The following is a 23,419-nucleotide window of genomic DNA, read 5'->3' on the forward strand; positions in this document are numbered from 1 at the left end:
TCTCAAAGTCCTTTCCTTCTCGATATTTCTGTGGCAAACAGTCTCTTCTCATCAAACCCCCATGTTTTATTTCAAAAAATAAACTTTATTCATAATATGTACTGGAAATACATTACAATCAGGGCATATCTTCAAACCAAAACATTCAATCTTCCGTCAAGCTTATACATTCTATTTACAATCCATCAGAACCACTCGAGTTTCTTCATTCAGGAATAAAATCATTAAATGTTTATCCAAAGGGGGGCTGATAAGACTTTTAGCCCTAAAGCATAATGTTGTGCATTTCCACCTATCCCCAATGTCCAGTGGCAGCAGGACCTTAGGTTGCAGTAGCACGTTGTCACAAAGTCTTTGCGAAGGCTTCACCGGGAGTCCCTCAAGCAGCTCTGCGCCCTGCAGTATGTACGATGGTGAGGTGACAGACACCTCCATACCCTGATTCTCACCGCCCTCTGCCGCTCGGCCCCCTCACCCAGCTCAGCCCATTGGGGAGCGGCGGAAGGAGTGGGCTCGCACCAGCTCTCGCGAGAGGCGGCTGCTGCTTGTCGGGGTGGGAGGGCACGGGACGGGACAGGAGGGGAGGGGGAGACAAAAACCCAAGCTACGGGCCGGGCGCCTCGCGAGGCTTGGAGTTTGGGCGAGAGTTTGTGGAAGATGGCGCCTGTTGTGACAGGGTAAGTGTCCGATTGTATGTACTGCGCCGCCTGTTCGCTTGCCGCTCCGCTCCCGCCTGTCGCCTCTTCCCCTCCGCAGCCTCGGGCTCCGGCCGTGAGGTGGCCAGGCCAGCGCGACGGGCTTCTGCGGAAGGCGGGGACTGTGGGTCCGCCGTCCTATTGTTCGCTGCTCTGTGTTTCTTATGGCTCGAGCTGTGTGGGTCTCTTTTGAGTTCCCCGGCCCCGGAGGCTACTTCCCCTGCCAGGCGGCCCCCTTCCTCCCGGTGAGAGAGGCTTTTCAATCTTGGACAGCGCGTTCGGGCAGTTTGGGATGGAATGAAGTCTGGGGGAGGGGGTAAGGGGGTGAGCGAGGCCCTACGCCCCGTCAGGGTAGGCAGCTCCCACAGGCTCTGCACCCGCGTCCGACTGCAAGTAGCGAGCTTAGGCTGTTTAAGGATTACAACCGACATTCCTCCTCCACTTTTTCTTTCCCTTCTCCCCCGTCGCTCTCTTTTCCCCACCCTGCCCTTCCTCATTCTTATCCCATCCTACATTCCCTCCCTCTAAATGTTCCCGTTTAATTTATGTCTTCGTTGGTTGTTAATACGTTTTCCGATCTTTTTTGTTTTCGCTCCTCCCACTGCACTTTTCCAGTCAAGGGATTGAGAGGGGTCACTTTTTTTACTTTTTGGACGGGGTTGGGTGGATACATGGTTGTCTATTTTTATTTCCACTGTTCATCACTACATTACTCAGAGAACCCGGTCCATACTGAAGATACTCAGCTGGTACGGATTAATTAAATCAAGGGAATCAAGCTACTAGCAAACAAATATTCTTGTCCGCATCAGGGTGTCTTTGGGGAATTTTGCCTTAAATAATCGCGTCCTTCTGGGATTCTATTTCCAAATTAACTCCCTTCCTCAATGAATTAAAATGTTTCTTTTTTCAAGCATTGTTGTTAGATGGTTCAGGCAATCTTAAAGGCGATTGATGTACTGAAACATTGACATGTACTTAATGGTAATTTTTTTTTGTGTGAACTATCCAGTGTGCACTTTGAGTTGTGTATGGGAGAACATATAAGACACAAGGTTTTTCTCTGCTATTTATATTTTGTATCTGTCACCTTGTATATTTTGAAGTTATTTATTGGCGTTTTTAGGCTAGAACGTACTAGCTATCCCAAATTGCCACGAGAATTTTAGAACAGAAAACTTGCAAGCCTACTTCAGGGGACAGTAAAGAGAACCAGCCCGATGTGTGTAGTCACATAGTACCTGTGCTGGTTCATTGATTTCCTTCCCTAAAATAAATTAATTACTCCTGATGAAGGGTTTCGGCCCAAAAAGTCGTCACTGCCTCCTTCCATAGATGTTGTCTGGCCTGCTGAGTTCTGCCAGCATTTTGTGTTTTTATTTATTTCCAGCATCTGCAGATTCACTCGTAATTACCCGTTTGCTCACTTTTTATTTCTAAAATTTTTAATTACGATGCTGGTTTTTGAACTGTCGTCTTATGAATTGTTAGTTCAGTAGCATTACTGTAAAGGACTGCAAAATGAATGACATTTAATCAAATCAGTTTTGTACACTTCAGAATGTAAACAATCAGATATTCTGAATACCAGATCCAGATGTCCATAAATTTTGTTGCTGATTACTTTTCCCTACATTTTCAACTTATTTTATCTTAAATGGGAACATTTATTTTGATATCAAAGCTCATCTTAAAAACTGACTCCCCATGATCATTAAACTGCAGTCTTCATTTTGAAAGTGACTGTAAAAATCCATAATTCTCAATTATGAATCACTTTGTCGCATTCAGTCCAACAAATTAGGCTTTAAAGGCTTTTGAACAACTTAAACAATTTCACGCTGTATGTTCTGGCTCTTGATTCTCTCTGGGATGGATTGGGTTTCTGAGTTCTTTGCCTAAAGTTAGGAGTTTCACTTTAGTGCATTCATTGAGGTGAGTAAACATGGGTGAACAAAAAAGGTCTTGTTCATAAATGTGTTTCTGAATTGTCCAACTCATCTGTTGGCGCACATTACAATGTTCTGTAGTGTACTTAGCATGAGGCAATAATGTGACTAAAATGTATTTGAGCATTCAAGCTAAAGATTATCTTAAGAATTTGTTTTTGCTGTTAGTAGATGAAGTGATTAAGCCAATGAAAGTTATTGCAGATGTCAGTCAGAGCTGGAAATTTCAAATTGATCATGTTATTTTTAATGCATTGTCAAGATTTACATTCTTGTGGATGGATTTAATTTTAAGGCTGTACATCGCAGGATGTGCTTTAGCTCAGGTTGGAATGCGAATTGTATGAATGTTTTAAAGTCAGAGTATTAACATGATTGCTGATGATACTATATAGGTCAAATTCCATTGACAGCCATGAAGTATCAGTGGAAAATACACTGATTTTTTAAAAATATAAATTTGTACATTCTAATAAGTTGCCTTATAATTTTACTAAAAACTTAGACTTCTATAAAAGTTAAAACTATGGTGCATATTCTTCATTGTGTTAATGTAAATCATTCCTTTTGGGCCAAAAGGCATGTTCGTCTTGGGTTGCGGGGATTTTCTTTGGCTAGTAACACTAATACAGCTTCTGGTCACTTTTCATATTACAATGCAGAAACTGGTTGTGTTCTGTCTTCATCAGTGAAACTTAAGTATTTCAATGCTAATGAAGTGATTTAAGGGACTCCCTTGTGTAAACGGATCTATAACATGCAAGTTTTTTAAAAAAAAGTAACATCATCACCATTTTTCTTGTAATAGTGTCTTTGGTTAATTAGTGATAAACAGATGACTTGATTGTCTTAATAGAATGTTTAAAGAACTACTTCAATTTGCAAAGTTTGGGTATTTTGGCACAAAGTTAATTGGTTGTGTTATGTTCAGTTTTATTGTGATTTAATTTAATCTAAATTTATGTTTTCTATATATCTTGTTTGACTTGTTAGAGCAGTGTTTAAGATGAAGTACAAAAGTAGGGAAGACTTATTTTATGTTTTTTAATTCCTAAAGTAATTTGAATGTTGCTTGAGGAGGTTTTGAGTTTATTAAGCTTGCCCTCTTGCATTGTTTTGGAAATTTTGTTAATTTATGATCTAGTATGAAAGTAAATTTAATTTGTTGAAATGTTGCATCTAAGGAAATGAAACTTAAGTTTTCAAACAAGCTTATATATACATTATGCTATTTCCAGGTGGAGATGTTTTGTGATTCTGCTTTAATAGAATCTAGAATTTAGTTATTGCATTGGTTGGCCTGACTTCATCCCCTCTTCTCTCTAATCCTGTTTTGGAAAGCACCTGGCATCTATAGTGTGCCTGCCAAACCTTAAACGAAAAAGAAATATTTGCAAAATGCTCCCCGCTGTGTAAAAAAAAATTACGAACAATCTACTGTTTCATATTTTGAAACTCTTTGGATCGGACTCAATGATGTTTGTGACAAAAATCCATTAGTGTTGAAACTTAAAGCATGTAATTAGCTTTAAGCACATGAGGACATCCTGAGGTCATGAAGGGGGTATTTTTTTTTAAAAAGTCAGACTTTCAAATGCTTTTTTCCTCCAATGAGAAAAAGGAAGTCAATGTTCTCTGTCTATGTTGACTGGCTTGTGCTGTGCAATGCTGTTGATATTTTTCTGCTGGGGCTTAATAGATTGTGTGTCATGAAGGTTGTATTTGATAGTGTCAAAAAGGCTAAATGTGTCTCTCCCATAAGTTAGAATTCACAAGAGTAGGGTCATGCCTCTCCTACATTTTAGTTCTTGGGTAGAAAGCTACACTGTGATCTGCAAAAATTATGCAATGCTTTAGGGGGTAAAAATATGAACTCATATTGTATAATCACTGTTTTTATTCCTTTTACAACTGAGGTGTCTAATTTTTTCGGACAGAAAATCATATTTCATATTTGTTTGCCAATATAGGTTAAAGTGAGAGCATAATCTTTCAAATGGTCTCGTTCTACATTTAATGTTAAATCAGGAGGCACTTTTGCAAAATGTAATAGAAATTCTGTTCCTTAAAGCTGAGAATGTTCTGTTAATTGAAATCTTCTGAACTAAGATTTAATAGAGTTGTATTAGAATATGTAATGAAGGCAGGTCAATGAATTGTATGATGTGGTATGGAGAATGGTATTTTTCCGTTTGGGCACTGGTCAACCACAGCTGCAAAATTTGTTTCTGTGTACCACTACCTTGAATCATTTGAGTGTGTGTTACACAAGGAGGAAATTTAGGGAATTGATGTTTTTATTCTTGGCTGCTTTAATAGCCACGTACACCAGTGTAATTTTAATTTCTTCAAGATTTTAAGGTCCACATTTTGTTGCAGAACCAATATAGAATTTTGTTCACTTTAACATATCCTGAATTCAGCGAATTATTTGTCAAGAACATCAGTGAAAACTTATTACTTTGACCAACTTATTTACTTTAAATAACTTGATGACTGCTGATTTTTATGCCAGAATACTTAATTAGTGCCTGTATTGAAATAGATTTTAGTTAACTTTGTTTTATTCTTAAATCACTAAAACTCTGGTATCTACCTGATAATGTGAAAAATTGTCCCACTATGTCCTGTTCATAAACAGCAAGATTCAGTTTTTTGCATTAATTACTCATAAAGTGTGGTTTGATCTTCATATAATTCATAATAAACAAACAATCTGCCTAAACTAATAATATACAAGCAATTGTACTACTTTTCGTCAATACTGAGTACATCATTTAAACAGTCACAGTCTAGGTTCAAAAAAGTATGTGAACCTCTGGAGTAATATCTTCTACAAAAGATATTTGGAGTCAAGTGTTCCAATCAATGAGATGAGATTGGAGATGTGACTTGCAGCGGTGCCCTGCCCGATTTTTTTTTTGAAAGAAGACACACAAGCTCAGATTACTGACAGAGCCTGCTCTTTAAAAAAAATATAAAACCTGTTTATATGCACCATGCCTCGATCACAACAACTTTCAGAGGACCTTAGAAGAAGAATTACAGAGATGCATGAAACTGGAAAAGGCTACAAAAGCATTTCTAAAGACCTGAGTGTTCATCAGTCCACAGTCAGAGAAATTGTCTACAAATGGAGGAAATTCAGTACCATGGATGCTGTCCCGAGGAGTGGATGTACTGCAGTGATTGCACCAAGAGCACAGAGTACAATGCTGAAGGAGATGAAAAAGAACCCAAAGGACCTGCAGGAATCTCTGGAACATGCTAAAGTCTCTGTTCAGGTGTCCACTATAAGAAAAACACTGAACATGGATGGTGTTCATGGAAGGACACCAAGGAGGAAATCACTGCTCTCCAAAGAAAATATTGCTGTACATCTCAAATTTGCAACAGACCCACCTGGACAATGCTTCTGGGACATTGTTCTGTGGACAGCTGAGACAGCAGTTGAACCTTTTGGCAGAAATGCACATTGCTGTATTTGGAGGAAAAAAGGACACTGCACACCAACAACGAAACCTTATCCCAACTGTGAAGCATAGTGGAAGGAGCATCATGGATTGGGCTGCTTTGCCTCAGGGCCTGGGCATTTTGCAATTGTTGGGGTAACAATTAATTCAAAATTGTATCAAGACACTTTACAGCAGACTGACAGAGTAGCAGTCTGTCACCTGAAGCATAATAGAAGTTGGATAATGCAACAGGCCAGTGATCCAAAACAATAGTAAATCAACAACAGAATGGTTTAACAAGAAGAGAATTTATGTTTTGGTATGGCAAGTCAGACCTTAACCTAATTGAGATACTGTGGAATAACCTGAAGAGGGCTGCTCGAGAAAAGTATCCTAGAAATTGTGATGAACTGAAACAGTTTTGTATGGAGGAATGATCTAAAATTCCTCCTCACCATTGTGCAAGTCTGATCAGCAGCCACAGGAAGCATTTGGTGGAGGTTATTGCTGCTAAAGGAGGTTCTGTCAGTTATTAAATACCAGGGTTCTCATACTTTTTCCAGCTTGGACTGTGAATGATTAAACAATGAGTTCAATAAAGACATGAAAAGTATAGCTATTTGTGTGTTATTTAGGCAGATTATGTTTGTCTACTATTGTGACTTGGATGAAGATCAGACCATATTTTATGAGTAATTAATGCGGAAAACTAGGTAATTGCAAAGAGTTCATAAACTTTTTCTTGCAGCTGCAAGTCCCACTCCAGCTTGTGACCATTCAATCAATTGCTAGCATGGTGATATAAAATAGCATTATTAGTACTGCAGTTGCAGCTGAGTAGTGCCCAATGTGTGCTTTATTAGACTATTCTTCTCCAGACCTTTATCACAGCCTAGGTCCAAAAATGGGCAAAAGAGCTGAATTCCAGTGGTGAAGTGAGAGTTACCACCCTTGACATTAAGGCTGCAGTTGACCAAGTGTGATATTTGGGAATAATACCAAAACGGAAATCAGTAGGAAGAGCTCCTGTGGTGGAGTAATACCTGATATAAAGAAGGTTTTCTTTGTTGGAACCTGTTTATTCCAACTGCAGGGTAATGTCTCAGGCCCAACCAACTTCAACTCTTCAATTAATAATGTACCTTCCATCATAATTGTCAGTTCTATTTACAGCTTGTCAGAAAATGATGTATTCTCTTCAATAAAGAAAATGAGCATCCCTCCCATTGGGTAGAAGGTACAAAAACATAAGTGTGTCTTATCAGGTTCAAAGACAGCTTCATCCCACTGTTATAAGACTGTTGAATAGTCCCCAAGTGCAGATAAGACCTTAAGACATAGGAGCAGAATTAGGCCATTTGGGTTATTGCATCTGCTCTGTCGTTCATTCATGGCTGATCCTTTTCTCCCCTCCTCAGACCTACTCCCTGGCCTTCACTCTGTAACCACGTTTAATCAAGAACCTATCCAGCTCTGCCTTAAATGCACCCAGTGATCTGGCCTCCACAGCTGCCTATGGCCACAAATTCACCACCACCTGGCTGAAGAAATTTTTCAGCAACTGTTTTAAATGGATGCCCCTCTATCCTGAGGCTGTGCTTTCTTGTCCTAGACTCCCCCACCATGGGAAACATCCTTTCCACATCTACACTGTCTAGGTCTTCCAACATTTGAAAGGTTTCAATGAGATGTCTGTCTCCCACCTCCCCCCCCCCCCCCCACACGCATATGCTTCCAGTGAGTACAGACCCAGCGCTATCAAACATTCCTTTAAGGAAGCTATGCTGACTTTGTCCTCTCTTGTCCTGTGTCACCAAGTACTCTATAACCTCATGCTTAAAAATTGACTCCAACATCTTCCCTGCCATTCAGGTCAGGCTAACTGGTCTATAATTTCCTTTCTGCTACCTTCCTCCTTTCTTAAAGAGTGTGATGATATTTGCAATTTTCCTGTCCACCAGCACCATTACCAAGTCAAATGATTTTTGAAAGATTATTACTAATGCCTCCACAAGTCTGGGTGACTTGTGTACCCTTGGGTCATTCAGCTTTTTGAGCACCTTCTCCCTTGTAATAGTAGCTGCACTCACTTCTCTTCCCACACACCCTTCAACATCTGGCACACTATGAGTATCTTCCACAGTGAATACTGATGCAAAGTACTCATTTAGTTCATTTGCCATCTTTGTCCCCTGTTATTATTTCTCCAGCCTTATTTTCTTCCTGTCCTATATCCACTGTCATCTCTCTTTTTTTTAACATACTTGGAAAAAGCTTTGACTTTTTGATAGCTTGCTATCATATTTTGTTTTTTCCCTCCTAATGATTCTTTTAGTTGCCCTCTGGTTTTTAAAGCTTTCCAGTCCTCTATCTTCCCACTAATTTTTGCTTTGATGTATGCCCTCTCTTTTGCTTTTATATTGGCTTTAACTTCTCATCAGCCACAGTTGTACTATTTTGCCATTTGAGTCTGTCTTTGTTTTTGGAATACATCTATTCTACACTCCTTATTTTTCCAAGAAACTCACACTGTTGCTGTTGTGCTGCCATCTCTGCCAGCATCTCATTCCAATTTACTTTGGCCAACTCCTCTCATGCCACTGTAATTTCCTGTACTCCACTGAAGTACTGCTGCATCATACTTTATTTTCCCCTATCAAGTTTCAAGTTGAACTCAATCATATTGTGTTCTCTTTCTACTAAGGGTTCTTTTTCCTTAAGCTCCAGAATTATCTTTGGTTCAATACATAACACGCAATCCAGTTCAGCTGATCTCCTCGTTGACCAAATGACAAACTGCTCTAAAAAGCCATCTCATAAACATTCAACAAACTCACTCTCTTGAGATCCGTTGCCACTCTGATTTTCCCAATTTACCTGCATTTTGAAATCTCCAGTGACTATCATAACATTGCCCTTTTGACATGCCTTTTCTATTTCCTTTTGTAATCTCTGCTCCACATCCCAGCTGCTGTTGGAACATCTGTATATAACTGTCATTAGGGTCCTTTGAGCCTTGTAGTTTCTTAACTCAAACCCACAAGGATTCAACATCTTCTGATCCTGTGTCACATTTTTCTACTGTTTGATGCTATTCTTTACTAGCAGAACCACACTACTCCCTCTCCGTACCTTCCTATCCCTCCGATACGACATGTAACCTTAGACATTCAGCTCCAACGACAACCATCCTTCAGCCACGATTCAATGATGTCCGCAAAATCATACCTAACAATCTGTAATAGTGCAACAAGATCATCCACCTTATTTCTTGTACTCCGTGCATTGAGGTGTAACACTTTGAGTACTGTATTTGCTACTTTTTTTTATTCTGCATCCCTAATACACTGATACTCATCCTGCTGGTTGCAATTTTGTCCTGTGATTCGCCTGCCCTTTCTGACAGTCTGACTGCATGCTTTCTTTGCTCTTTTTTTTTAACCATCTGCCCTATGCTGAGTCACTTCACTCTGGTTCCCACACCCTGCTAAATCAGTTTAACCCCTCCCCAACAGCTCTAACAAAGCTGCCTGCAAGAATATTGGTCCCCCTCGGGTTTGGGTACACGCAACTCGTCACTCTTGTACAGGTCATACCTCCCCCAAAGCGATCCAGTGATCCAAGAACCTCAAGTTTGGCCCCCTGCACCAGCTTCTCAGCTTTGCATTAATTTGCCAAATCATTCTGTTTCTACCCTTACTGGTACGTGGCACAGGCAGCAGTCCAGAAATTACTACCTTGGAGATCCTGCTTCTCAGCTTTCTGCCTCGCTTTCTAAATTCTCTTTTCAGGACCACTTAGCTTTTCCTTCCTATGTCATTAGTAGCAATATGTACCAAGACATCTGGCTGCTGTCCCTCCCCCTCCAGAATGCTGTGGACATGATCTGAGACATCCCTGACCTTGGCACCTGGGAGGCAACATACCATTCAGCAGTCCTGTTCACATCCACAGAATCTCCTGTCTGTTCCCCTGACTATTGAGTTCACTATCACTAATCTCCCCTCTTTTCTCTCTTTTCCTTCTGCACGATGGAACCATGCTCAGTGTCAGTAACCTCCTGTCCGTGGCATTCCCAGGGAGGTCGTCCCCACAGACTATTGAGTAAGATGGACTCTTCTCGTCATCTACCTTCTTATGGGCTTGCACCTTATTATCTGCGTGCATCATATTTTCCCTAACTATCACACTTAGTTTGGCATTAGAATATATAACAGCAGAGAAACGGCCCTTTAGCCCAAATGTTGTGCCTAATTAATTATATTACTAATCAAGATCCTTTCTCTCTACACAATACCCATATCTCTCCATTCTCTCCAAATTTATGTGCCTATCTAAGCCCCTCTTAAACACCTCTATCGTATTTGCATCCACTACCACCTTACACCACAGCAAGCTGCAGGGAGGATGCCCCACACATCTCATCTCCTTTGAATTTTCCCCTTTGCCTTAAATGTCCTCAAGTATTATACATTTCAACCCTGGGGGAAAAATGCTGGCTGTCTACTTTTTATAACCTTCTAAACCTCTATCAAATCTCCCTCCAGCCTCTGCCACACCAGACAAAGCAATCCAAGTTTGTTCAACCTCTTCTTTGGCTAAACACTGGCTGGATATGCTGGACAAGTTAGGCCAAATTCCTGTTTCCATGCTGTACTCTTGACTACATCTTCCAAGTGGATAACTTTAATGATCAGGAAAGACGGTCTTCAAGAACTTAATTCTCCAGCTCATACAAAGAGCCATATATAGAGCATAAATGAAGGCCTTACACCCACCAAATCCATGCTGATGATCAACCACCCATCAGCACTACATTAAACCTGTATTTTTTTTAATTTTTCCCACATTTTCAACAACTTCCCCCAGACTCCTTCATTCATCTACACAAGGGATATTTATAATGGGCAGTTAAGTTACTGACTCTTTCTTTGGAAAGGAAACTAGAGCTCCAAGAGGACATCCAAGAAGAACATGCAAATTCTACGTACTACCTGAGGTCAGGATTTAATCCAAGTAGTTGGTGCTTGGTTGAAGTAGTGTCTCGAGTGGCAGCACCACTATGCTGTACACCATATCTCCATTCTGACATTGAGGGATCTAATTCCCCAATCTCTCTCTCTCTCCATGTAGCGTTCTAGGCATATCCATTGGAAGAAAAGGAACCATTCTAAAAAGCTGCTCTTTGTTACTTTCTCACTTTGCTATTGATGTAGTAAAGATATTATTTAGATTAAAAACAGAAAATACCTGGGGAAAAGCTCAGGGTCAGGCTGTATCTGTGAAAAGATAGAACTAATCACTATAGTGTAGCAATACTGATCACTTTTCAAGAAAATGGATTTTGTTTCGTTTTTGTTCCAATTGTCCTTTTGTCCCAAATTGTGTATAATTTCTTTAATTTCTTGTGAATGCTACTTATATGATCTGCATCTCTGATTCTGCTACAAGTTTTCATTCCCACTGTGCATTCATGTACATGTGCATATGACAAACATAACTTTGACATTAATGCTGTGTTGTAATGTAGATTAGCAGGGAACTGTATATTGGAGATATAATTTTTGTTGTAGTTGCCAAGCAGAGTTGAAGTGATAAGAAGATGTTATTCTAATTTGAATAACCATTGCAGTGAATATCCAAGACGATGAAATATTCCAATCAGGCATATAAAGGGCAGAAGCTGGATGGAGAGCAGGGTCTCGATGTCTCATTGTAGATATTGTCAGGAGTTAGCTTGCAATAAAAATTTCACAATTGACTACTGAAGAAAGTCATTGAAACTGCACTTGTGCTGAATACAAAGATAAAAATTGAAATCCAAAATTAATGAGAGATCACAAATTTTGAAGTTGAAGGTTGTAATTGATTAAAGTAGATTTAATGCAAGCAGGTGTGAGGTGGTGCACTTTGGGAGGACAAACCCAGGTAGGACTACACAGTGAGCGGTAGGGCACTGAGGAGTGCGGTAGAATGGGGATGTGGGAGTACAGATCCATAATTCCTTGGAAAAGTGGCTTCATAGGTAGATAGGGTTGTAAAGAGAGCGTTTGGCACATTGGCTTTCACAGATCAACGTATTGAGTACAGGAGTTAGGATGTTATGCTGAAGTTGTATAAGATGTTGGTGAGGCCTAATTTGGAGTATTGTGTGCAGTTTTCTTTACCCTGGCTACCAACACATTGTTGCCAGGACTTGAGGACATAAGTTATAAGGAAAGGTTGAATAAATTAGGATTTTATTTGCTACAGCATAGAGAATGAGGGGAGATTTGATAGAGGTATATAAAACTGAGATATACGGTAAATGCAAGCAGTCTTTTACACTGAAGTTGGTTGAGAGTAGAAGTAGAGGTCTTGGGTTAAGGGTGGAAGGTGAAATATTTAAGGGGGACCATAAGGGGGAATCTCATCACTTGGTGGTGAAAGTGTGGAATGAGTTGCGAGCAGAAGTGGTGGATGCAAGTTTGGTTTCAACATTTAAGAGAAATTTGAATAGGTATGTGGAGGACTCTGGTCCATGTGCAAATTCATGTCACTTGTCACTAAGCAAATTAGTTTGGCATGGGCTAGATGGCTGAAAGGCCTGATTCTGTGCTGTAGTGTTTAGGGACTCTGAGGGCATCGGTGATGGGGATCCTTAATCTTCTTTTGAGGCATTGCCTTTTTGAAGTTGTGATTGATGCTGGGAAAGTTAGTGCTCATGATGGAACTGGCTGAGTTTACAAACCTCTGCAGCTTTTTCCAATCCTGTGCAATGGCCATACCAGATGGTGATGCAACCAGTTAGAATGCTCTCCACGGGTCATCTATAGAAATTTGCTTGCCTTTGGTGGCTATGAAATCTCCTCAAACTCCTAATGAAGTATAGGTGCTGATGTGCCTTGTTTGTAATTTCATCAGTATTTTGGGTCCAGGATAGATCTTCAGAGATGTTGACACCCAGGAACTTGAGACTAGTCACATTTTTTCCCACTGTTGATGAGGGTAGGTCTGTGTTGACTTGACTTTTCCTTTCTGGAATCCATTATCAATTCCTTGGATTTACTGACACTGAAGACAGGGCTGTTGTGACATCACTCAACCATCCTGTACAACACATTCCTGCACTCCTCTTAACTTTGGATGTAAGACATATTCCACTCAAGTTATTTCATGTAATAGCTCTGTAACTACCTTGCAATTTCTATAAATTGGCATTTTCTTTATACATCTTCATAATGAAAGATGGCCAGCAAGTGTAAAGATGATTTACACTTCAGTGTGCTGCAGTTGATGAAGAGGGGAAAAAAAAGTAATGTAGGGAGAAGTGAAGGATTCCTAACTAATTGAAGGTGTGGCTATAGAACAGTAATTGGTAATAACGTAAATAAATTGGAAAGCAGCAGTCAACGGATTGGTGAGGGGTGTGGTGGGGAAACATGTTTTAAGTGACAGATAATGTAAAGTCTAATTTTAGAGTGAATACTGTTTTGAATTAAAAATTCTGCAGAAAAGATAATTACACCTTGAAGCTATTCATCATTGGAATTGGGGTGAAAAGAATTTGGCTGAAGATTAGAAAGCAACATCTTAAAGTAATATATAACAAGAAAAGCTTGTTCTATGCTGTTTTTCTGTTTTAGGTATAGTTATTCATTGGATTAGCTGGTCAGATTGGTAATATTAATAAATGAAGAGCAATATTTGAATCTGAGTGGGCAGCTTGGATACAGTAAAGGTTTGAAAATTGAAACTGCAGGTGCTGGAATCTGGAGCAACAAACAATCTGCTGAAGGAATTGTCAGTGGAGTTATACCTGCATGGCAGGGTTTGGATCAATAGGGGAGGGGAATTGTCTAAGTTTTGGGTCCAACCCTTGCATCAGTACTGAGAATGAAGAGGTGTGGCTGCCATTTGCATGGTATTTAAACTTCTCTCCCCATTCTTACACTGAAACTGTCTGTCTTTGGCCTCTTCAACTGCTCGGAAGAGGCCCATCTCTGAGAACAAGAGCTTTTATTCCACCTCTTCCCCCCTCCATCTCTACCCATCATTCTTCTCGCTTCCTCCTTCTCAGGCCATCAATCTACACACTGCCACCCTCCACCCCCAGTCTCACTCTCTCTTTCATCCTTTTCCACTCAGTCCTGAAGCAATGCTTCAAATCAAAAGTCACCAACCCCCCCCCCCCCACCGATGCTGTTTGATGCACTTTATTCCTCCTCCAGATTGTTAGTTGAAAATCAGTTATTTACCTTGTTAAATTATTTGTCAGTTTCAGACTTTTCCTCTGAAGATGATACTTGCTTGTGGTGCTCCATGTGCAAGAACTGGAAGTTGACTAGGAAGATTGTAAGCGGTAAATCATGTAGGTCTACTATTACAAGACGTGAGCTCATTCTTACCAAAATGAAGATTGATTTCTTTCATGCAATGATAGTAAATGAACTTGATAGCATAGGTGGAAAATTTGATGTACTCTTAAAATAGTATGACAAAGGCTGCAAAATATTTAAATGAATTGAATGACTTTAATCAGGAACTGAATTCATTTTGACATGTCAAAATCCTCTTCAGTTACTGACAAAGTTTATTTCAATGGTTAGTAAGAATATTTAGCTATTCATGTGTGTTGGCATTAAACATACCTGCCATGCTCTTAATAAATCAGTTGTTCTTTCTACCAACAATAAAACAAATAGCTCATGAAATTTTGATTATTTTCAAATTTCTTTCAGGCTGTCGTTTAAATATTGCACTTGTTGGCATGTTTAAAAATAACAAGAAAGCATGTAGTATTTAAGTTTGATGCCAAATTTTAAGTTGATTTGATGAAATAGCACACCAGAAACACTTTGAAAGTTTTTCTTCTTTTTGGACTGGATTATATCATAATTAAAGCAGAATCTGTTGTTAGGAATTTTTGCTTTTTGTTCCTCTTCCCCATTTGTGGTTATTTCATAACCCCAGTAAGGTGAAATGCTTGCTGTTGTGGGGGATGTGTGATAAACCTGTCTTGGAATTATTTTTACTACCTGCTTGGCATATGTGAACCTCTTGAAACACAATACGCTGGTTTCTGGGGTGGGCAGCAGGTGAGAAACAGTAAAGAAATACCTTTACATCTACTGAAAGTGTTTTTTCCTCAAGCTTATCTAGACCTAAGCTTGGTCTAGCATGAAAAGGTTCCTTCTTCAGCCCTTTTCCACCCATCACCTCCCAGCTTATCTCTTCAGGCCCTCCCCCACCTCCACCTTGTTATTCTGGCTTCTTCCCCCTTTTCCACTCCTGATAAAGGGTCACATCCCAAAACACCGACTGTTGATTCTCATCCATAGATCCTGCTGAGTTCCTCCAGTATTTTGTGTGTTGCTCTGGGCTTTCATCGTCCACAGAATCTCTTGTGTTTATGATCAGCATTAAAAGATGTTTGAGAAATTGTATTTCCCAGATGGGGCACTGACTTTTGATGCTTTGTGGAAATCAACCAAATTGCTTTAGAGATATTTGTTCGTTTGTTAGCAGTGTGGCATTTCATTTGGTTAAATAATGGAGAGGCTGAAGTTTACGGAGACGTTATCTAGAAGTTATCTTTCAGCATGAACTGCGGAAGGAGTTTTTTAAAAAATTCAGCAAACACCTCAAGGTATTGATTTATCCATGTTTTATGGTGGCTACTCTACAAACTTTAGCCATCTTGACTGGTGGATGAAATGTATAGGCCTCAAACTGTGGGACTTTTTTTGTTTCATGGTCAAAATTGCTTTGCATCATATTGCAGTTTTATATGTGGGAAATAAGGTTACCATAGATTATAATTGGAAAGTATGGAAGGCAGTAGTTTATTTTTCTGACACTACATTGCTCTAATTGACTTAAGTCTTCATGAACATTGGTTGTAGATATATCAGCAATTTTGAAAATAAGGAAAGCACGTATGCAATATTCAAATTGCATTAAATGGAGGAGAAATGAATGAGAGCATTAACATATAGCTGTGGAATATTGCAATATGATGTATATTTTTCCAGCATTTTTTAATTTACAGTATGGGGGAAACCAATACAATGGTTTTCAGTTAATTGAGACACATTGGGACCAGTACACTTTGGCCCAATTAAGCCGCAGCCCCAATTAGCCAAAGTTTCGTGGAAATAGTTAAAAGACCAATTACTGTTTAACTGAGTAACAAATTATGTATTTAAATGAAACAGAACAAATTAGAACACTGTGTATTAGTTCCTCATACTTATTGACAGAAGAATTCTTTGCTGTTGTGTTCTTTTGTTTGAGTGTAAATGAACAAAATCAGCAAAGGCACACAGTGCAAAAATGGACTACCTTCTCTGCTTTCCTGCATAAGATCAAAATTTAAAACCAAAATGATCAAAAATCACAGGTTTTTGAATCTGCGTCTGTCAGCTGAAAATGGATAACATAACACAAACACATGCAACTGACTAAAAACTGTTTGCTTTGTAACGTCTAATGACTGTTTCTGGCATCTCAAAGCCTGAGTGCTTGAAACCACAGTGAGGAAAACAACTTTGAATTGTCTTACCACTTGCTTCTCGCCAACTATCAGTGACAAACATAAGCGCACTCAACTGGCATTATTTAAAATCTTCACTCTAAGCATGGTGTAGAATCTAACGATTGCATAAATGCATGTGACTGATGCTGGTTAGAAACTGAACAGTCTTCTGTTCCAATTAAGGAGCATAGTGTCCCAAATAAACGAAGAGAATTCTGGCTCTTTTCTTGATTAGTTTTTGTTTTTTAAGAGCTGCCTCGATTAACCGATGGCCTAATTAATCAGAATCCACTGTACTTGCAATCTAATGTCTGAGCAGCTTCATTGGTCGATTACTGTTGAATTAAACAGCCCAGTTTATCAGTACTGATTTTAAAAAAAAGTCAGGCTTATTTAGCAGCTGCCTTCATCAAGACCAAATGGATCCCAGTCTGAATTATTATCTTCTGTGCTGTGCATTTCATGCAGCTTTTTGCTAAAGAGACTACATATGGGGTAACAAAGATTTATTTTCCCTTGGTTAGATTTGTTTGTTTTCCAAAAGCTTTAATCATTACAATAGTAAATCACTTAATTTGAAATAAAAATGTCATTATGTTTTGACCAAAATACTATATGTTGAGCTGTATTGGCGCTTACTATTCATTTGCAAGCAATTCTTCGAAAACTTTTAATACTTTTTGATTGTCAGTTAGACCACTGTAACACCACAGAAGATCTTTGGGAATAGGATAGGAAGCCTGCTAATTTTGACTACTGGAACTAAACTCCCACTGAAGCATGCAAAGAATGATCAAGCAGAATTTAGACCATAACATTTTGAGTTTTGTTAAATTTAGTGGAAAATGGGTCTTTTAAAAACATTTTTATTGCAATAGTTAAATCACATATCATTGAAATAAATTGTTAGAGAATGTTTGGCAAAAGTAAAAGCTTATTGTATATTTTAAAGAAGGCACTTACAGTTGTCTATTTTTGCTCCTAAACCATCTTGACATTTAAAAGGAGTAACTGTGCTGGGATATCGGAGAGAACACCCATGCTCTTTGGTGGCATATCAAAAATGATGTCATATGATCTAGCCAGTGTATTGATTTTATATATTTTTTTAAATCTACCAATTCCCTTTACTATTTTGACTATATCTCTTCCCACCCTTTCTCCTATAAAATCGCTATTCCTTTTTCTCAGTTCCTTTCTCTCTGTCTTATCTGTTCCCAGGATAAGATTATCTTTTTCAGCAACATCAGAAGCATCCTTCATTTTCTGGACATCTGCGCTCACTCCATCTTTCCATTGCCAAGGATAGAGTTCCTCTTGTCCTACCCACCACCTCATGGGCATCCGCTTCCAACACATCATTCCCCTCAACTTCTGTCATCTCCAAAGAAATTCGACCATCAAACACATCTTTACCTCTCTGTCTTCCTCCTGCCTCTTCATCTTCTAAATGGGTTGCTCCCTTCATGATTTCCTTGTCCATTCGTCCCTCCCCACTAATCTCCTTCCTGGCATTTATCCCTGCAAATGGCCAAAGTGTTATATCTGCCCATTCACCTCCATTCGGGACCCCAAACAGTCCTTCCATTTGAGGCACCACTTCATTTGCGAATCCTTTGGGGTCACCTGCGGTATCCAGTGGCTCCGATGCGGCCTGCTGTTCATTGCTGCAACCCATCGTAAATTGGGGGACCGCTTTGTCAAGCACTTCCGCTCCATCTAACAGAAGTATAATTTCCTGATGGTCAATCATTTTAATTCCTATTCCCATCTCTGTTCCAACATGTTTGTTCATGGCCTCCTCTTGTGCCAGGAGGAGTCCACTCAGAGTGGTCGAAACAACACCTTGTATTTCATATGAGTAGCCTCCAACCAGATGGCATGAACATCGTTTTCTCCTTTTGGTTATTTTTTCCTTCTGCCTTCCCTCTTCTGTTCCCCATTCTCTGGCTTGTCTCTTCTCGCCTGCCTATTGTCTACCCTGTTGCCTCTCCTTCCCTTTCTCCCATGGTCCACTCTCCTCTCCTAACAGATTCCTTCCTCTCCAGCCCTTTACCTTTCCCACCCACCTTTTAGCTGTCCTCCTTCCTCTCCTCCACCCATCTTCTCCCCACCTTATTATTATTTTGGTGCCTTTTTCCTTCCTTTCCAGCCCTGAAGAAGAGTCCTGGCCCAAAACATTGACTGTGTATTAATTTCCATAGGTGCTGCCTGACTTAGTGAGTTTCTCAAGCATGTTTTGTATGTTCCAGTATATTGATTTGATTTCACATCTGTAAGAAGGTACTTTGAACAGTGCTACTACCTCTTTGGCACTGCAAGGACATGTTAGTGCATTTTTTTGTGCAAGTTTCTCTGGAGTGTAACATGAACACACAACATTGAATTACTCAATATTTGGCAGCATGTGGAGGAATAAACTAGAAATGCCTTGGGTTGGTGTCCTATGTCACTGATCTAAAATGTTAGAAGATTCTTTTCACAAATTTACGTAGTAAGTATTATATATTTATTTTAGATTTTTTTTCTTGATCAGACAGAACTGGTTGATGCATATGTTGTGTGCACAATTGTGACACTATAAGGAAATATGCTCTGAATAAATTGTATAAACTGCTAATTCTCCTATGGTAGTTTTATTCGTTTTATAATGTCATAAATAGTTGCCTTATTTATCTCTTTAAAAGTTCAGAATTCTAGGCAAATGTAATTTGTAATTCAATATGAGAAAATCTACAGATTGCTTAAAAACTTAAGCTTCAGTTTTGTGGAACTTTTTAGTAAAAATATTCTATTAGAAATGACAAGCTTGAAATTAAAATAGAGCCAATGAAATGCCGTCATAGTCGAGACAGAATTCTTACAAATGTCAATCAGATCAGTGACCAGGTTATCTATTTGTGACATTGACAGGTAAGTAGTCTGCAAGAGGTTGGAAGAGCTTCACCGTTTTTCAAATATTAGGACTTTTGCATTCTTCCAAGGGGATGGATGTGAGAATGCCTTATCTACTATGCTTGACAGTCCGGTAGTGTAGCATTTACTTAAACCTATGGTGGGATATCAATCTGAAACGTGAATCTATCTGCGGGGTTGGCACTTGAACCATAACATTCTAATACCAGAGACAATGCAGGTTGATACTAAAGTGCAACAGTTTGAAATGCAGCAGTGTATAACCACAGAAAATAGATGGAGAACTTAAATTGTGTGCTGATAGATTGCTCAAAATAAATCAGTTTTTAATGGAAATATAATCAAAAAAAATTCTCACGGAGCACAAACTCTTTCAGGGATGCTAGCTCGTCACATAAAGCTCAAAATTTGTTTACCAAAACTGGAATATTCATTATTTATAGTTTAATGCATTTATTTATTAGAAAGCCACTTTACATATTTGTTGTCTATAGTTTCAATGAAATATGCCTTTGTAGCAAAGTGTGACATCTAATTGTCACCACCTACTTCTTGTGTAGATTTTCTGTGTTGATGTATCATTTTAAAATGAGAAAATACAGATGTATTGTACTATTAGAAGAAACAAGATTTCTTTCATTGTAGATTGCAATTGCTCGAATAAATTTTCTATGTTTGCGTGGAGGTGAGGTAGAATAGTAATAGTAATAAAATTAAATTTTAATCTAATCTTCAGAAAGGTGCCTTTACTGTGGAGTGGATTTTTGTTCCTGTTTTATACCTTTTATTCATGTTCCTTTACATATTTTTTCCACAAACCAGTGATGTGTTACAGATTTTTTTTGTACTGAAAAATTTTTAGATGTTAGGCAAATGTGGAATTCCTGGGTTTTGTGGGTGAGCCTTTAAGTTCTTTGATTGTGGAAATGATTTCCAGCACAAAGCACTGTTAATAAGGGAAGTGGCCTCTGATGATATCATTCTATATAATGGTGTGTGCTTGGTCTCAATAGTGGGACTTAACATCAGGTGGAAAACCATGAATGAATTTGGTTTAATTTTATGAAATTTGAGAAATAAAAATTTAAATTCTCGCCTGATATGGCTTGAGGTAAGTGGAAACCTTGTGGACCCTATGAAAAAACTGCAGAATTTTGGAGACTAATCATTAAAAAGAAATATTAATGCAAACAGTCTACTTTTAACTCAGGTTATCTGGAATTTTTTTGCGCAGCAAAAATTTATTTGTTTTACCTAATTCAAATTATGAAGTAACTTCCATTTTTAAGTATGGCAAGGCTTTGTATTAGCAACAGAGAAGTTAATATAATTAGAAAGTTATACAGACTTAACATTTGCCATTGAAATTGGAATCAAAGGCATACTAGTAAAAGAATTATGTAATCTTCAGTTAGGGAGTTTCTGTGATTTGAATGCTAATTTTCAAAGTCATTGTGGTGTATGATTTGGAGGAGAACTTGGAAGAAGTAGCTCTTTTATAATTTAGACAGTCAAATAAGTTACAACAAGCTCTGCATCTCACACAGGAAATGGGACTGTAAAAGTGGTGGAGGGAGGATCAACCTAGAGTGGTGCATCAGGTGATGGAGAAGCTGCTTTATACCGCATGATGTCAGATTTAACTTCTGAACTGCACTCGCCTGTGGAGATTATTTTGCTACATGCATGTGCTTTGCAGATGGTGGAAAGCCTTTGTTGTAACAGGAAGTTTGTCTGTATCCTATTTTTGTTGATTCAACATTTGTATTATTACCTACTGATGTCCACCTATTTCTTATAATCTTCATAAGGAGAGATTTGGTAGTGATCAAAATGTTTCAATGCGAGAGGGAGATAGTTGGCTTTTTCTTTTGGGAGGTCGCTATGTGCTGGCATTTGGGTGGTATAATTATTCTTGTCCTGGCACTAAATTAGATGAATGATGTCAGAACACAAGAGATGGGAAGAGGAGATTTACAGAGGTGTTACTGAAGTAGCGATTTTTTTTTTTGTTTCTTTGCGGAAGGAGCATATGAGTCACGCACACAAAATGCTGGTGGAATGGTGGAATGCAGCAGGCCAGGCAGCATCTATAGGGAGAAGCACTGTCGACGTTTCGGGCCGAGACCATATGAGTCCATAGCTTTCGAGAACATCTCAATGGTAATCCGCACTGGTTCAAGAGCCTGATGGTGAGGGGTAATAACTGTTTCTGAACCTGATGGCCGCAGTGAAAAGAGAGCATGACCTAGGTGGTGGAGTCCTTGATGATGGATGTTGCCTTTCTGCGACAGCGCTCTGTGTAGGTATGCCCCATGATGGAGAAGGCTTTACCCATGATGGACTGGGCCATATCCACTCTTTGTAGGATTTTTCCATTCAAGGGCATTGGTGTTTCCATAGCAGGCTGTGATGCAGCCTGTCAATAGTATTTCCACCACATGTCTATATAGGTCCGTCAGTTTTAGCTGTCATGCTGAATGGAGTAAGGAAGTAGAGGCACTGCTGTGCTTTCTTAGCAATTACTCTTACAATTATGGGTCCAGGACAGGTCCTCCGAAATAATACCAAGGAATTTAAAGTTACTGACCCTCTCCACCTCTGATCCCTCGATGAGGACTGGTTCATGGACCTCTGGTTTCCTTCTCTTGAAATTAATAAACAGCTGCTTGGTCTTATGACATTGAGTAAGAGGTTGTTGTTTCACAGCTGGATTCCCAATCTCTCTCCTATATGCTAATTCATCACTACCTTTGATGGGGCCTGTGATAGTGGGGTTGTCAGAAATACTGAAAGACAGCATTGGAGCTAATCTTAGCCACACATTAATAAGTGTAAAAAAAAATATGTGGGTAAGCACACAGCCAATGTGGTACACCTGTGCTGATGGGGATCGTGAATATTAACCTAAAGGTTGTGGGATAAGAAAACTGTTTTCACTCGAAGCATGGTGGGGATCCAAAACTAGAGGCAGAGACTACTACCTTTTTAAAAAAAAGTATATCTGAATGCACAATTGATGTCCTGTGCAAAACAAGAGTTGGGAAGCTGCCAACTTGTACATGATAGGTCAAATGGTTTTGCATAAATTTTTATGCTCTCTTATCCTGGCCTAGTACCTGTGGAAATTGGAAATTGCTACTTCCTACTTCACATCAGCCTGAGCTTTAATGCTATTAGGGCTTTGGAACAGCCAAGCCCACGTTGCCTCATTCTGAGTTGCAAAAAGAACTGAACACAAAATTGTCAACAAACATCCTTCTATGTTAAACATCCTAAGTTTAACCTAGTGAAGGGAAGGTCTATTCAAGTTGCTGTAGGTGGATAGGCATCTTCTCTGAGCAACTTAATGTTTGACAACCATAACCACGTTTTTGTGTTAGTTATTAGTCCAGCCATTAGAAAGTTTAATTTCTGGTTTACATTGGGTTCTTTATGCTGCATTAACTTATTGTCTTAAAACGATTTGGATTCACTTTCACTTTTTGGAGTTCAATTTGGTCCATGTTTCAACTAAAGTTTTGATGAAATCTGGAAGAGAGGTATTGTCTGAATTCTATTAAGCATCAGAGAGCAAGTTGTTGATAGGGGCCTCTTGTTAGCACAGTTAATGATTCCTTTCATCACTGTAGTGCTTAAGTGTAAGAAATAGGAACAGGAGTGGGCCATTCAGTCCTGAAAAGTTTCATGGTTGTATTTGTGGCTGTATTCAATAGTATCATATTCAATATAATCATCCAACATTCATGTTTTCTTCACTGCTTTATTCTAAGAACCCTTGCCTCCCTTACTGATTTAAAAAAAATCTATTTCAACTTTGAATATGAAAGAAACTGGCATGTATTCTGATGAATTTCAAACATAGCCCTTTTGAGAGAAGAAAATCTT

At 39.0% G+C, this 23,419-nt stretch overlaps 1 protein-coding gene across 2 annotated transcripts in view; it reads left to right on the forward strand.

Moving 5' to 3' along the window:
* Window positions 1-577: 577 nt before the first annotated feature.
* Window positions 578-23,419, forward strand: part of rbpjb (recombination signal binding protein for immunoglobulin kappa J region b) — a 132,538-nt gene continuing 109,696 nt past the window's right edge. Inside the window, exon 1 of one of the 2 annotated variants that reach the window (XM_059989001.1) lies at window positions 578-677. In XM_059989001.1, the coding sequence (XP_059844984.1) occupies window positions 658-677 (20 nt within the window). In that variant the 5' untranslated portion in view covers window positions 578-657. Of the gene's footprint in view, window positions 678-776; window positions 941-23,419 lie in introns of those variants that run through there. The other variant, XM_059989002.1, reaches the window with a different exon arrangement.

The sequence above is a fragment of the Hypanus sabinus genome, chromosome 14, assembly GCF_030144855.1.
Source record: "Hypanus sabinus isolate sHypSab1 chromosome 14, sHypSab1.hap1, whole genome shotgun sequence".
Classification (NCBI taxonomy): Eukaryota; Metazoa; Chordata; class Chondrichthyes; order Myliobatiformes; family Dasyatidae; genus Hypanus; species Hypanus sabinus.